Below are 11,635 nucleotides of genomic sequence, written 5' to 3' on the forward strand. Positions count from 1 at the left end.
CCCTTTTTTGTCACTCGACACACACAAACACTCATATATCCATACACGTCGTACAAATGCATCTAGTGTGTGTGACTACGGCGCGCCGAAAGTTGCACCGAGAGTCGCGCAGAGTGTTTTTGGTAAAGGTTTAGTGACATAATTTTGTCTTGAATTTGAAGCCTTACCTACGCTATTCCAAATTTGGTGATTTTTTTATGGCTTTTGGTGATTTTTTACAAGGCTTTTGGTGATTTTGCTCAGTTTGGACCTGGCAACGCTGCTCATAGCTCATCGCACAGTCTAATCACGGAATCACGGAGCGAGAACGATGGGGAAGGCAATTCAGTTGGTTAGCGCTGCTCTACTTAGGCCAGTTTTGACCCCAGATGAACGAAAAACCATCATTCAGTCTCAGTTAGATCGCCTATCATCGAGTGAGGATGAGAAAACGGGGGTTGAGTTCCCGAAGGGTAGGTAGAAAACAATGATTTTGCGGAAATAGTATGTTCCCGAAAAGTGTAGTCCCATCTACTCAATATGATGTATGGTTCAGCAGTCTGTGTATGTTTGCTTATCATATCATCAGTGAGTGTGTGTGGTTTCTTAAACATTATAATCATACACTTCTGACAATCTGAAATCTATGATCGGCAACACTCATTCAGTATTTACGTGTCATATTTTTTTGCCAATAAACTTTGTTTCTAAATCCTGTTGTGTCAATCGGGTCAAATCCAAGTTGTTAATTCTTGTGCGGTGGAATAGAAGAAGGGCCATGGCTGATGCCAACTCAACCCATCTCAGATCTTCACAAATTGGCAAAATTCAAGAAAATTTATATGCTGTGTGTGTCACTTGCACTAGATCTTTGTGTGGCCTGTAGGATGGGTACAGGTTCAGTATAGGTACTGTTAGTAGAGGCCTCAGCTCTACTCTTGTTATATTTTTCATCAAAGAGAAGATAGATCTAGGGCCTATTTTTTTTTCCCCCAAGGCTCGGCTGTTGGCATTAAAGTTTGCAGGCACTGACTTCATGGCAGAATTTATCATATAGAATCTAAACCTAGGCACCTCACTGTAAAAGGAAAACAATCTTGCATGCATGAAATTTCTGTGAATTTTGCAAAGAGCCAAGATTTGGGAAATTCAAATGCATGCAAAGCGAAAATTGTCTGTACAAACATTGAATGCCAGTGACAATTCGCTAAAGTTTCGTGCTGCAAAAAATGGCAGTTGGCTCCAATTCGAAAAAGTTTTGTGCCGTGAATGTTTCTGTTTTACAGAGTAAGTGACAGTTTTGGATATTGAATCATGTTATCTCAACCAGTAAAGTTTAAGCAAGGTCAAAATACATTGTATGTGTGTGTGTGTGTTTTTTTTTTTTGTGGTAGTTTATTCGTCTGTTAGTTGTTGTTTTTATTTTATGATCTATAGTAAATCATACTCAGAGTTTAAATGTGTTATTTGTTATTCATTATTGCTACCCCTAACCTACATGTATGTAGACCATTTGAGATCAAGAATACTAAAAAAAATCAAAAAATCTTTGAATGTGAGATGAGGAAGTCTGAGCAAGGTTGGACTTGATTATTTTTTTTTTCAGACTCCATATGAACTACTGTAGCATGACATGCCCTAACAAATTTCTAAAACTTTCAAACATTCTATTGTATGATTTAAAGCTGCTCAGTTGTGCATATACAATGTACAGGTGTATAAAAGTCTGATTATGGAAAGCGGAAGATATGTCCTATCTTTCTATGGCCAATGAATGATCTCAGATGTGATGAAGCAACAATGTCTCATTCTCTTTCAGACCTTGAATGGTTCAACACTTCTGGACCATTGTCCTTCAAATCCCACCTGCATGGCAAAGTGGTTGTTCTAGACTTTTTTACATACTGCTGCATCAACTGCATGCACATTCTGCCCGATCTTGAGGCCCTTGAGAAGGAGTATCCCGTGGAGAGTGGCATCGTCGTGATTGGAGTCCATTCTGCCAAGTTTGAGAATGAGAAGGTGTCCACCAATATCAAGAATGCCATCATGCGCTACGGCATCGAGCATCCCGTCATCAACGACCACGATGCCGTCATGTGGAACGACCTGGAGATCCAGTGCTGGCCCACTCTCATGATCATTAGTCCCTCGGGGGAACCTATCATTTCCATCATCGGGGAGGGCCATCGCGACATCCTCTTTGAGACGATCGAGCTCTGCTCTGCTCACTTCAAATCTCGCGATATGCTGAGCCCCCACAGTCTGCCGTTCCTGAGCATCAAAGATTCTCTGGTGGACACGCCCCTCCTGTATCCAGGCAAGGTCACCACCAACCCGAAAGGTGACCTCCTGGCTATTTCGGACACTGGCCACAACAGGGTAATGATAGCCACTACTGAAGGTGAGGTCAAGCATTGCATAGGAGGGCCCCAGGCTGGGCTAAGAGATGGTCTGTACCATGAAGCTCAGTTTCATGCCCCTCAAGGACTTTGCTGGGTAGATGATGTCATCTTTGTCGCTGATACTGAAAACCATGCCATTCGGAAGGTTTGTCCATTATCTTCTCTAAGAGACCTAAAATGCTTATACATCCCCCTTTTTAATTTGTTTTATGGTGAATTATATTTTGGTATTTGGAGAAAGTTTGTTATTTATTTGTTTGTTTGTTTGTTTGTTTAAAAAATGTACTTAAAAATAACCCTATTTTCAATAGTTCTACTTTTCATGGTAGAATTAACACAATGAGTTCAGCATTACACATTTGCAGTGATAATGGTCTTTAGCTAACTCTAGGCTTTCAAGTACCGGTGCCTGTATCCATACACATACTAGTTGCTCGTCTTTCTTGCCCTCTCCCTTAAACTATCTTCCTCTCTCTGTCACATTCTCACATCCTCCCCTCCTTCACACACACTGTGGCCATATTCCTCTACAAACCAGCCTGCTCACTTGCAGAATTTACACTTCTTACTCTGTTGTGTCAGTAACAGAGTTTTTCATGACAAGATTCTGACTGAATGCTCTACACAGATTGACTTGTCAAGACAGTGTGTCAGCACCATTGCTGGCACAGGAGAGCAGGGCAATGACCCCTACGGAGGAGGTCAGGGGGTAGAGCAGGTCATCAGCTCCCCATGGGATGTGGCCTTTGGTCCTCCGAACGAGGATGTGCTCTTCATCGCCATGGCGGGCACACATCAGCTCTGGGGACTGTTTCTCTCAGATGGGCAGTGGCTCAAGGCTGTGTGAGTTCTCAATTTCATTCCTCAGGACCACTTCCTTTAACATCTGTCATGTCTGTCATCAGATTTGATTTGACTTGTGAAGATAACGTGTTATGCCTCTTTTCAGTAAAGAGTTTGTGAAGACTGAATCAGTAATTGGTGAATATAATCAGAAAAACTACATGTTGCCTGTCATCTGTTAATGTTGTAAAAGTAACACAGGCCAGAATATTTCTTGTGCATGGTCTGATAAAATCATTTTGTAGTTTTCCCAGAAACTATTCATTATGAATACATTTCAATGTGAAGCTTGAATATTCATAAATATCTGACAGCAGCATCTTTAATGAAACCAGTGTTACAGAGAAAGATTTTCATACCTGCCAACTGCTCCCGTCTGAAAGGAACAGTCATATTTCTTTAACAGGAAAGAAGAAGCATTATTCAACCTTGTGTTCCTATTTTTGTTATCACCTGCTGATAGTAATGTATGGGAGATGGGTACTTAAAAAGCATTAGTTTTGCATTATTTTCTCCCAGTTATTCCAATTAAACTGAATTTAAGAGTGGGCAGGTATGCATTTTCTTTTTCTTACACAGAGTTTATCACACACATAGGTCTACAGTATAAACGTATGTTTTCCCCCCTTTTTTTTATCACAAAGTTCATGTTAAATTGTTATTTAAGACATTACAAGCCTCACCAGCAGCACTGATCATTTTTCAGAAGGTCTTGAGATGAGTTTGGCTTGGGCAATTTTACAAAGCACAGCTGTGATATACTCAGTCCTTATGTACTTCATCAGCATGTGCAGTGCCAATCCTCCAGTTATTTCTGTTCACTCCCTGAAGTCTTCAGAAAATGATCAGATAGTTGTCCTGTCTGTCCCACAGGGAGCACGCAAAGGGTACGTGCATGAACTATGCAGGTAGTGGCAAGGAGGAAAATCGCAACAATTCCTATCCTCGCAAAGCGGGCTTTGCCCAGCCGTCGGGTATCGCTCTGGCCCCCCAGGAGCCCTTCAACTGCATCTTTGTCGCTGACAGTGAGAGCAGCACCATTCGGAGGGTGTCTTTCAAGGATGGGGCAGTCAAGAATGTGGTGGGCGGGGAAATAGACCCAATGGTGAGAGTTCATAAACAACACATCAAAAGTGCAGTGACTTTTCATAAAATGTCCCAATAAGGTCTCCACAGAGTAGCTCTTTTTTTTCAATTTATTTATTTTACAAACTACAAGCTGTAGCTTGCAGATGGTGGCATACAATGTGTTTCAAGGATACAATTTCTGTTCGTTTTCAACAGTCAAGTTTCATGTTTAACTTATTTTCTGTAATGGTAATGATTGTAGTTTGTGAATGAGGATCTTACTGTCTTGAAATATTTAGAATTCTTGGTATCATTTTTGGTTGGGACATAGTTTGTATGTTTGCAATGTTTGTATCCTACAATTTTTTTTTGAATGATCACTGATCCTTACTCTTAGTTTACAACTTGACGTGTTGCCTTCAAATTCCCTTACATTTTGAAATGATACAGATGATATCATACGTTGTATAATTTTGTGTTTACCATGTAAGATAGCTATAACAATTTCTGTTGTGTATTTTTTTTTTTGTCTTAGTATGCAAGCCATGTAAATTTTGAAAGTTTGCACTGATGTGAAAGCATAACCAAGATGTGAATTTTCAGTGCTTGTCTTTCTTGTGAAATTGCTCATGACTGTGTTTAACCTCATCTCTTCTTCCCAGAATCTGTTTGCTTATGGTGATGCAGGGGGCAAGGGACTTGAGGCAAGACTACAGCACCCTCTGGGCGTGGCATGGGACCAGAACAAACTCCTCTTTGTGGCTGACTCGTACAATCACAAGGTGTGCACTGATTCAGTTTGTGTCAAAGGTCAAATGTTGAATGACTAGATTACTTCAGGGCCTGACAAAACCACTTGTCTGCTTGTCTATGGGAAGCAGAAACCATGGCCAGTAGTCAAATTGCCAACCCACTGATCAGTATGGGCAGTGAGCTAAGGCCAAATTTTAACACACAAATGAAAATATGAAAATGATAATGCATAGGGTTAATATATACCAAACTTGCTCCTGGGTGGGATTATTGTATGTGCACTAGCTGTATCATTTGACAGAATACTGGTTTTATGCATTTGTGTGAATAAATGTTTGTGATGGCTATGCTTTTGACAGGCTTAATTATTCCAGTGTAATCAAGATTTTATACATTTCCCATAAATACTTACCAACTTACTTCCAAGTCACCTGATTTTGATATTTTTGTTTCAATATTTTGGATCCAGTTCACTTTCATAAGTTGTTTCTGCCATGGGTAAGCTGTAGGCCAGCTCTGTGGCTTTAAGAAACAAAAATTGTTACAAAAGTATACTGACCTTTTGTAAGACAACAGAAGATCAGTTTTTGTGTATGATTGAGTATTTCGTAAGCAGGTCATAAATGATTGCACAATTCGTCCCAGTTTAGCTTTTGTCATCCCATTTCCAATGCCACAAATGATGGAAGATTTTTACTGCAGATATTATGTTGTTATCATGAAATTGCCACCTCTGAACTTCTCTAATTATTAATTAAATTTGCAGGAAATCAGATTAAAAATCAAACAAAGTAATTTGACAATTTGAGAGAGAAACAGAAACTCAAATCTTCTCAGATGTGTTTCCAGTTTAAGAATAGTTGTAAGTTCAGCAGTTAAGAGGCTTATGAGACTTTTGCAACTAAAACAATTATACATGTTTGTGGACAACAGAGAGCTCAAATGAGAGAAACTGTTGGACTCTTTTTCATGAAGTGCTATCAGTGGATAGGAAAAATACTGTGTAACAAATAAAATAAAAAAAATGTAATTAACTGATACAACATGAAATCACAGAATGTAGTTTCTGGGACCTGGCAGATTGAGATATAAGAATAATATTAACGAAATCATGTCAATGATTAACATGAAATTTTTCAGATCAAGATGATAGACGCTGCACAGAGGTATTGCGTGACGTATGCAGGGACTGGGGAAGCAGGCAAGGAGGATAGTGACGACCTGATGAAGGCAAAGTTTAACGAGCCGGGTGGACTGGTGGTATCTCCATGCAGCAGTAAGATCTATGTGGCCGACACCAACAACCACGCCATCCGATGCATTGATATCAAGAAATCGTCTGTTGCTGAGGTATTATGCTAAGTACTGATGTTTGATAGATGTGACAAAATGCTTGTTCGACAGGGTGCAGTAATTTTATTCATTCATTCATTTATTTAGTTAGTTAGTTAGTTAGTTAGGTAGTTACAATGTAGTTAGTTAGTTATGTATTTATGTATTTAGTTATTTATGTAGTTATGTATTTATGTATTCATTTATTTATTTATTTATTCACTTATTTAATTATTTAGTTTATTTATTTATTTGTTTTCAGTAGCCTGAAAATACAGAGGAGGCATCCTTCACAAAAGACCCTGTATTGGTAATTACAAACTTGTGACAGTAACTTGTGGGGTAATAGTGTCCCAGTACATATGGAAAGTTTGGGTCTCTATTCTATCAAAGTGAATCATCAAGAGATAACATCTTTATTGTTAGTTCAGGCCCAAGTTAGTCTAGATATTTATCTCACCTTACCCCCCCCCCCCCCCCCCCCCCCCCCCAAAAAAAAAAAAAAAAAAGAAGAAGAAGAAAAAAAGAAAGAAAAGATGATGAAGAGAAAAGAAGCAGAATCCTAAAATCACTGCACAGGGTGGCCATCTTAATCTCTTTTATGTCCTAAACGACCAGGTTCACATCCAAGTGCCTAGGACAGAAGTTGACAGTAAGCCAGCAGCCCCCAAGAAGGTGAAGTCTCTGCTCTCAAAGGGTATTAATCCAACTACAGTAGAGGGCGTTTTACTAGAGAACGGTGGCCGGCTAAGTGTACGCCTGGATATCCAGCTCCCTTCAGGCAGCTACCTCACAGAGGGTGCTCCGAGTTCATGGCAGATCATAATGCCAGGTAAGCTTATCATTTCAAGGGAGATTGGATGAGTTTGATTAGGTTTTACACAGCTATTTTGCAATTGTAAGTGAAAATTTGAAACCATTATTTGCTTAGCAAATTAACATACAGTCTACATGTGCAACTCCTTTTAGACATCTATTTTTTGGCAAAATATTTTCTTGCAGATAAGCTATGGTTCTTGAGAAAAAGTATCAAAGAGCCCAGATAGTTTCCTGGGTACTGAAGGTGACAACTATACACTCATTTTATGCGACATTCTGTCAACATGAATCATTCAGATCATACCCATTTCACTTATTGTCCCCGCCGAACGAGTTCGAGCAGGGGACTATGAAACGGGCTCCGTACGTGTGTGTGTCCGTGTGTCCGTCCGTCCGTCCGTGTGTCCGTCCGTCCGTCCGTGTGTCCGTGTGTCCGTCCGTGTGTGCGTCCGTGTGTGATCAAAATCTTCAATTTGCTACTTCTCTGTCATTTATGAGCCAATTTTGATTCTGTTTGCTTTATATGATAGCACTACATGGGAGCTTTGAAACTTCTACACAGAATTTCAGTCGTGACCTTTGACCTTGACCTTTGACCTATATTGTACATTTTGCTACAAAATGCTACTCCTTCGCCATTTCTAACCCGATTTCGATTCCGTTTGCTTTATGTGATGGCACTAGGTATGGGCTTCAAAACTTCTACACAGAATTTTGACCTTTGACTTCTTTGACCTTTGACCTTGATTTTTGACCTGTATTGTACATTTTGCTACAAAATGCTACTCCTTCGCCATTTCTAACCCGATTTCGATTCCGTTTGCTTTATATGATGGCACTAGGTGAGGGCTTCAAAACTTCTACACAGAATTTTGACCTTTGACTTCTTTGACCTTTGACCTTGATTTTTTGACCTATATTGTACATTTTGCTACAAAATGCTACTCCTTCGCCATTTCTAACCCGATTTCGATTCCGTTTGCTTTATGTGATGGCACTAGGTGAGGGCTTCAAAACTTCTACACAGAATTTTGACCTTTGACTTCTTTGACCTTTGACCTTGATTTTTGACCTTGATTTTTGACCTTGATTTTTGACCTGTATTGTTCATTTTGCTACAAAATGCTACTCCTTCGCCATTTCTAACCCGATTTCACTTCCATTTGCTTTATGTGATGGCACTAGGTGAGGGCTTCAAAACTTCTACACAGAATTTTGACCTTTGACTTCTTTGACCTCTGACCTTGATTTTTGACCTATATTGTACATTGGCTACAAAATGCTACTCCTTCGCCATTTCTAACCCGATTTCGATTCTGTTTGCTTTATGTGATGGCACTAGGTGAGGGCTTCAAAACTTCTACACAGAATTTTGACCTTTGACTTCTTTGACCTTTGACCTTGATTTTTTACCTATATTGTACATTTTGCTACTAAATGCTACTTCCGGTGGGGACATATATTACGCACCGCGTAATTTCTACTTTTCCTTGTTTACATAGAGGTAGCAGAAAGCCAGTCACTGTAGCTGTCAGGAAAGAAAATTTCTATGTGTACATTCAGGAGAAAATTGGTACCAAAAATTATATGCAAGGTTCCTATGTCACACCCGGATTGTATGACAAGGATCATTAAAAAGATCAGAGAAATCTTGGGAGTTGGAATCAAATGATTTCACCAAAAGGAGGACCATCGAACCAATTACTGAGCCTCAGCTCTCTCGATGCTTTTCACAGGTGAGAAACTGCAGATCGTCATGGAGAAAACAAGGCTGACCAGTCTGAGCGACCCCGCCCCAAGCCACCGCTGGACGCTCCACGTCGACCAGGAGCTGCCGTGCGACATCACAGTGCAGGTGGAGGCAGCGATCTACTATTGCCTCCCCTCCGGAATGTGTCGCATGCAAACTGTTGGATTCACCGTCCCCATCAGCATGAAGGATGGGTCTCCCAGTGAGGCTTCGACTAATGTGGTAGCAAGTCTGAGTGATGCTATGTAATGTGGACATGTGTGTTAGAAACAATTATCCCTATCTTAACTGGGTGGGAGGGGGGTCAAATTGACTCCCCTCGACATTTCATGTAATGATTCCACACCGCGCAAAGATTTTGCCGCACTATTTCACGGCTTTTTTCTTTAAAGTCTCTTGCATATTATGAGACCAAATTTGCGACATCTGGGTACACCGTTCTGAAGTTACGTAATGTTTTGTACATGCATGTCAGCCTGAAAACAGCTCAAATTTGTGATATTGTGAGCAAATTCAGTGCAAATAGTGTGGTTTTTTTTTTTCTTAAATTGATAGGAATCAGATTATTTATACTTTTGATAATTGAAATTAATCAATTAAAATGTAAATAACTTCAAAAAATGCCTGGAACAAATTTTTGGCAAAAAAAACAACCAAAACAAAATAGAACACAAAGGCCAAAAAGCAATAACGTACATAAGAAATTAACCAAATAAGAAAATACAAAAGGAAATAATCTTGATTGTCCTTATTTTTTTTGCAAGAAAATTGTTTGATGTGTCTTGAGGAATTCTGACGTAGAAATGAGCAATCCTTCTGCCTTTGTAGTGGAGTTACAGGCAAAAATATGATTTCTTGCATAAATTTGCATAATGAATTAATCAATTAGAAATAGACAATATTTTTCTGTTGAATAAACATATAATCTTGTAGTTGACATCCCCCCAAATGGCACGATCGCCGCAAAACTTTGCCTGAACATGAGCTGGATGTCAACTACAAGATTATACGTTTATAAAACAGTAAAAATTTGTTCCTAAATACTTGTAGCCAAGTTAGAATAGGGTTAAAGGCTTTGGTGTGTGGCTTATGTGATAGTGATAGCATGTTGGTTTGTGCTCAGATTTGGAGTCAAAGGTTACTTACAATTCCAGCTCTTGTGGTCAACATATCTCAACATATATCTGAGCGAGGAGCTGTGTGGTCTAGTGGATAAGACCACAGACTCTAAATCATGAGGTCCTCAGTAAAGTTCATGGGCGGCAGCAGGGATGCCTTTGCTGAAGCACACTGCCGGTATTCATATTTAAGAGGCTAGTATGCCAGTGGTACTGTTGCTGCGAGAGCTTGCTGAAGATTGATACTACCTTTACTTATAGAAAGGCTGATGGATGGATAAAAGATATTATGTATTGCCTTGTATTTTTTTTACTTATTCAAAATTTGATGAGGGTATAGTATTTATCTATACAAAATGTAACTATACACAGCCCTGTTGCTGTACACAAGTGTAAGTCGTGACAGGGCTGTACGGTGTGGACACTACGTAATCTTAGGATTCTGGGGCGCCGACTCTATTTTGAATTTACTGCACCATATTTGTTACTCAGACTACATACGATGAAAACTTTATCTATTTAGCTACCGTCTTTGGCTATCGATATTAAGATAATTATTTCACGACTTACCAAAAATGACACTTTTTTTAATCCTGTACGTCACAGAAATTGTAAAAAGGCAGACATGATTCGAAATGTCGGCGGCACTGCGAATGGTGGGCAAAGGGGGCGCTGTTGACCGTGCGGGCAGTACAAACTCTGCAGTGTGCGCACCAAAGAGATTGTTACATAGCAGACGACATTGTTCTATACACAATCTAATGCAAAACGAGCAGAGGTTCATTTACACGTATCACCATATCTTATGGCAAGCGTGAACGCATGACTACGTTTTCTATCTATTAGTAATCCCCTCTGTTTTTACGTTAATGAAATGCAAAATCATGGAGAATCATCTTCGCGAAATTGCGACTGCCATATTTTGCCCATACTTTGTGCTGAAAGAAAAACAAAGAGCTGTCATAAAAAATATCGCAGCGTGGAGGCACACCTTTGCAATCCTACCTACAGGATACGGCAAGACTTTGCCGTTTGCCATCCATGCCCCTCTCATGGAAAAGGTTGGTGTTATTGTTTATTTTGTGGTTTCTTTGTGGTATGTCTTGTTTAAAATATTTCTGTACGTGTACACCTATATTGTATCTATATAGGCTAATTTATGGGCTATTTTAGGCTGAAGGATGAAATGCGTTTGTTAGTACATGTACACACATCAGTGACCGTTGTTGTGCGATAAAGGAAGAGAGGGGACTTTTGAAATCAGGAGAGGGAAAGCAAGATGAGTGTTAACAGGGAGGTGGAAGAGCGAAACCACCTCCCTGGTGTAAAGAGATGAGGAAGGCATTGACAATCGAGGGGTAGCGGTAAGCTTGAAGTTGAAGTTTCACTAGTGGAGGTGGGAGAACAAGGGACAGTTGTCTGGAAGAATAGAGTAATCACATCAAGGGTTTGGAAATCGTTGGAGCGGAAAAAATAAAACAGGAAAGAGGGAGGACAGGGAGCATTTGGAGGTTGGAAAATCATGGAGATGAGAGAGAAAGAGATGGAGAGGGAGAGAGGGGGGGGGG

General features: G+C 39.9%; 1 protein-coding gene across 1 annotated transcript; it reads left to right on the top strand.

Moving 5' to 3' along the window:
• The first annotated feature begins 301 nt into the window (after nucleotides 1-301).
• Nucleotides 302-9,198, top strand: LOC139735299 (NHL repeat-containing protein 2-like). Its single transcript, XM_071646056.1, has 8 exons — nucleotides 302-452; nucleotides 1,799-2,529; nucleotides 3,013-3,227; nucleotides 4,101-4,332; nucleotides 4,958-5,077; nucleotides 6,189-6,398; nucleotides 6,999-7,212; nucleotides 8,936-9,198. Exons 1-8 carry the CDS (start codon nucleotides 311-313, stop codon nucleotides 9,196-9,198), a joined length of 2,127 nt encoding a protein of 708 aa, XP_071502157.1. The 5' UTR covers nucleotides 302-310.
• The last annotated feature ends 2,437 nt before the right edge of the window (nucleotides 9,199-11,635 follow it).

The sequence above is a fragment of the Diadema antillarum genome, unplaced genomic scaffold (genome assembly GCF_040938485.1).
Source record: "Diadema antillarum isolate AM-2024a unplaced genomic scaffold, OU_Dant_1.0 seq00000569_RagTag, whole genome shotgun sequence".
Taxonomy (NCBI): domain Eukaryota; kingdom Metazoa; phylum Echinodermata; class Echinoidea; order Diadematoida; family Diadematidae; genus Diadema; species Diadema antillarum.

Bases quoted from the DNA above. Each gene is read 5' to 3' on its own strand.
- LOC139735299 (XM_071646056.1), top strand. From the start codon at position 311: ATGGGGAAGGCAATTCAGTTGGTTAGCGCTGCTCTACTTAGGCCAGTT. The intron at 453-1,798 runs GTAGGTAGAAAA...ATTCTCTTTCAG, and splicing joins GGGGGTTGAGTTCCCGAAGG to ACCTTGAATGGTTCAACACT. The intron at 3,228-4,100 runs GTGAGTTCTCAA...TCTGTCCCACAG, and splicing joins GGGCAGTGGCTCAAGGCTGT to GGAGCACGCAAAGGGTACGT.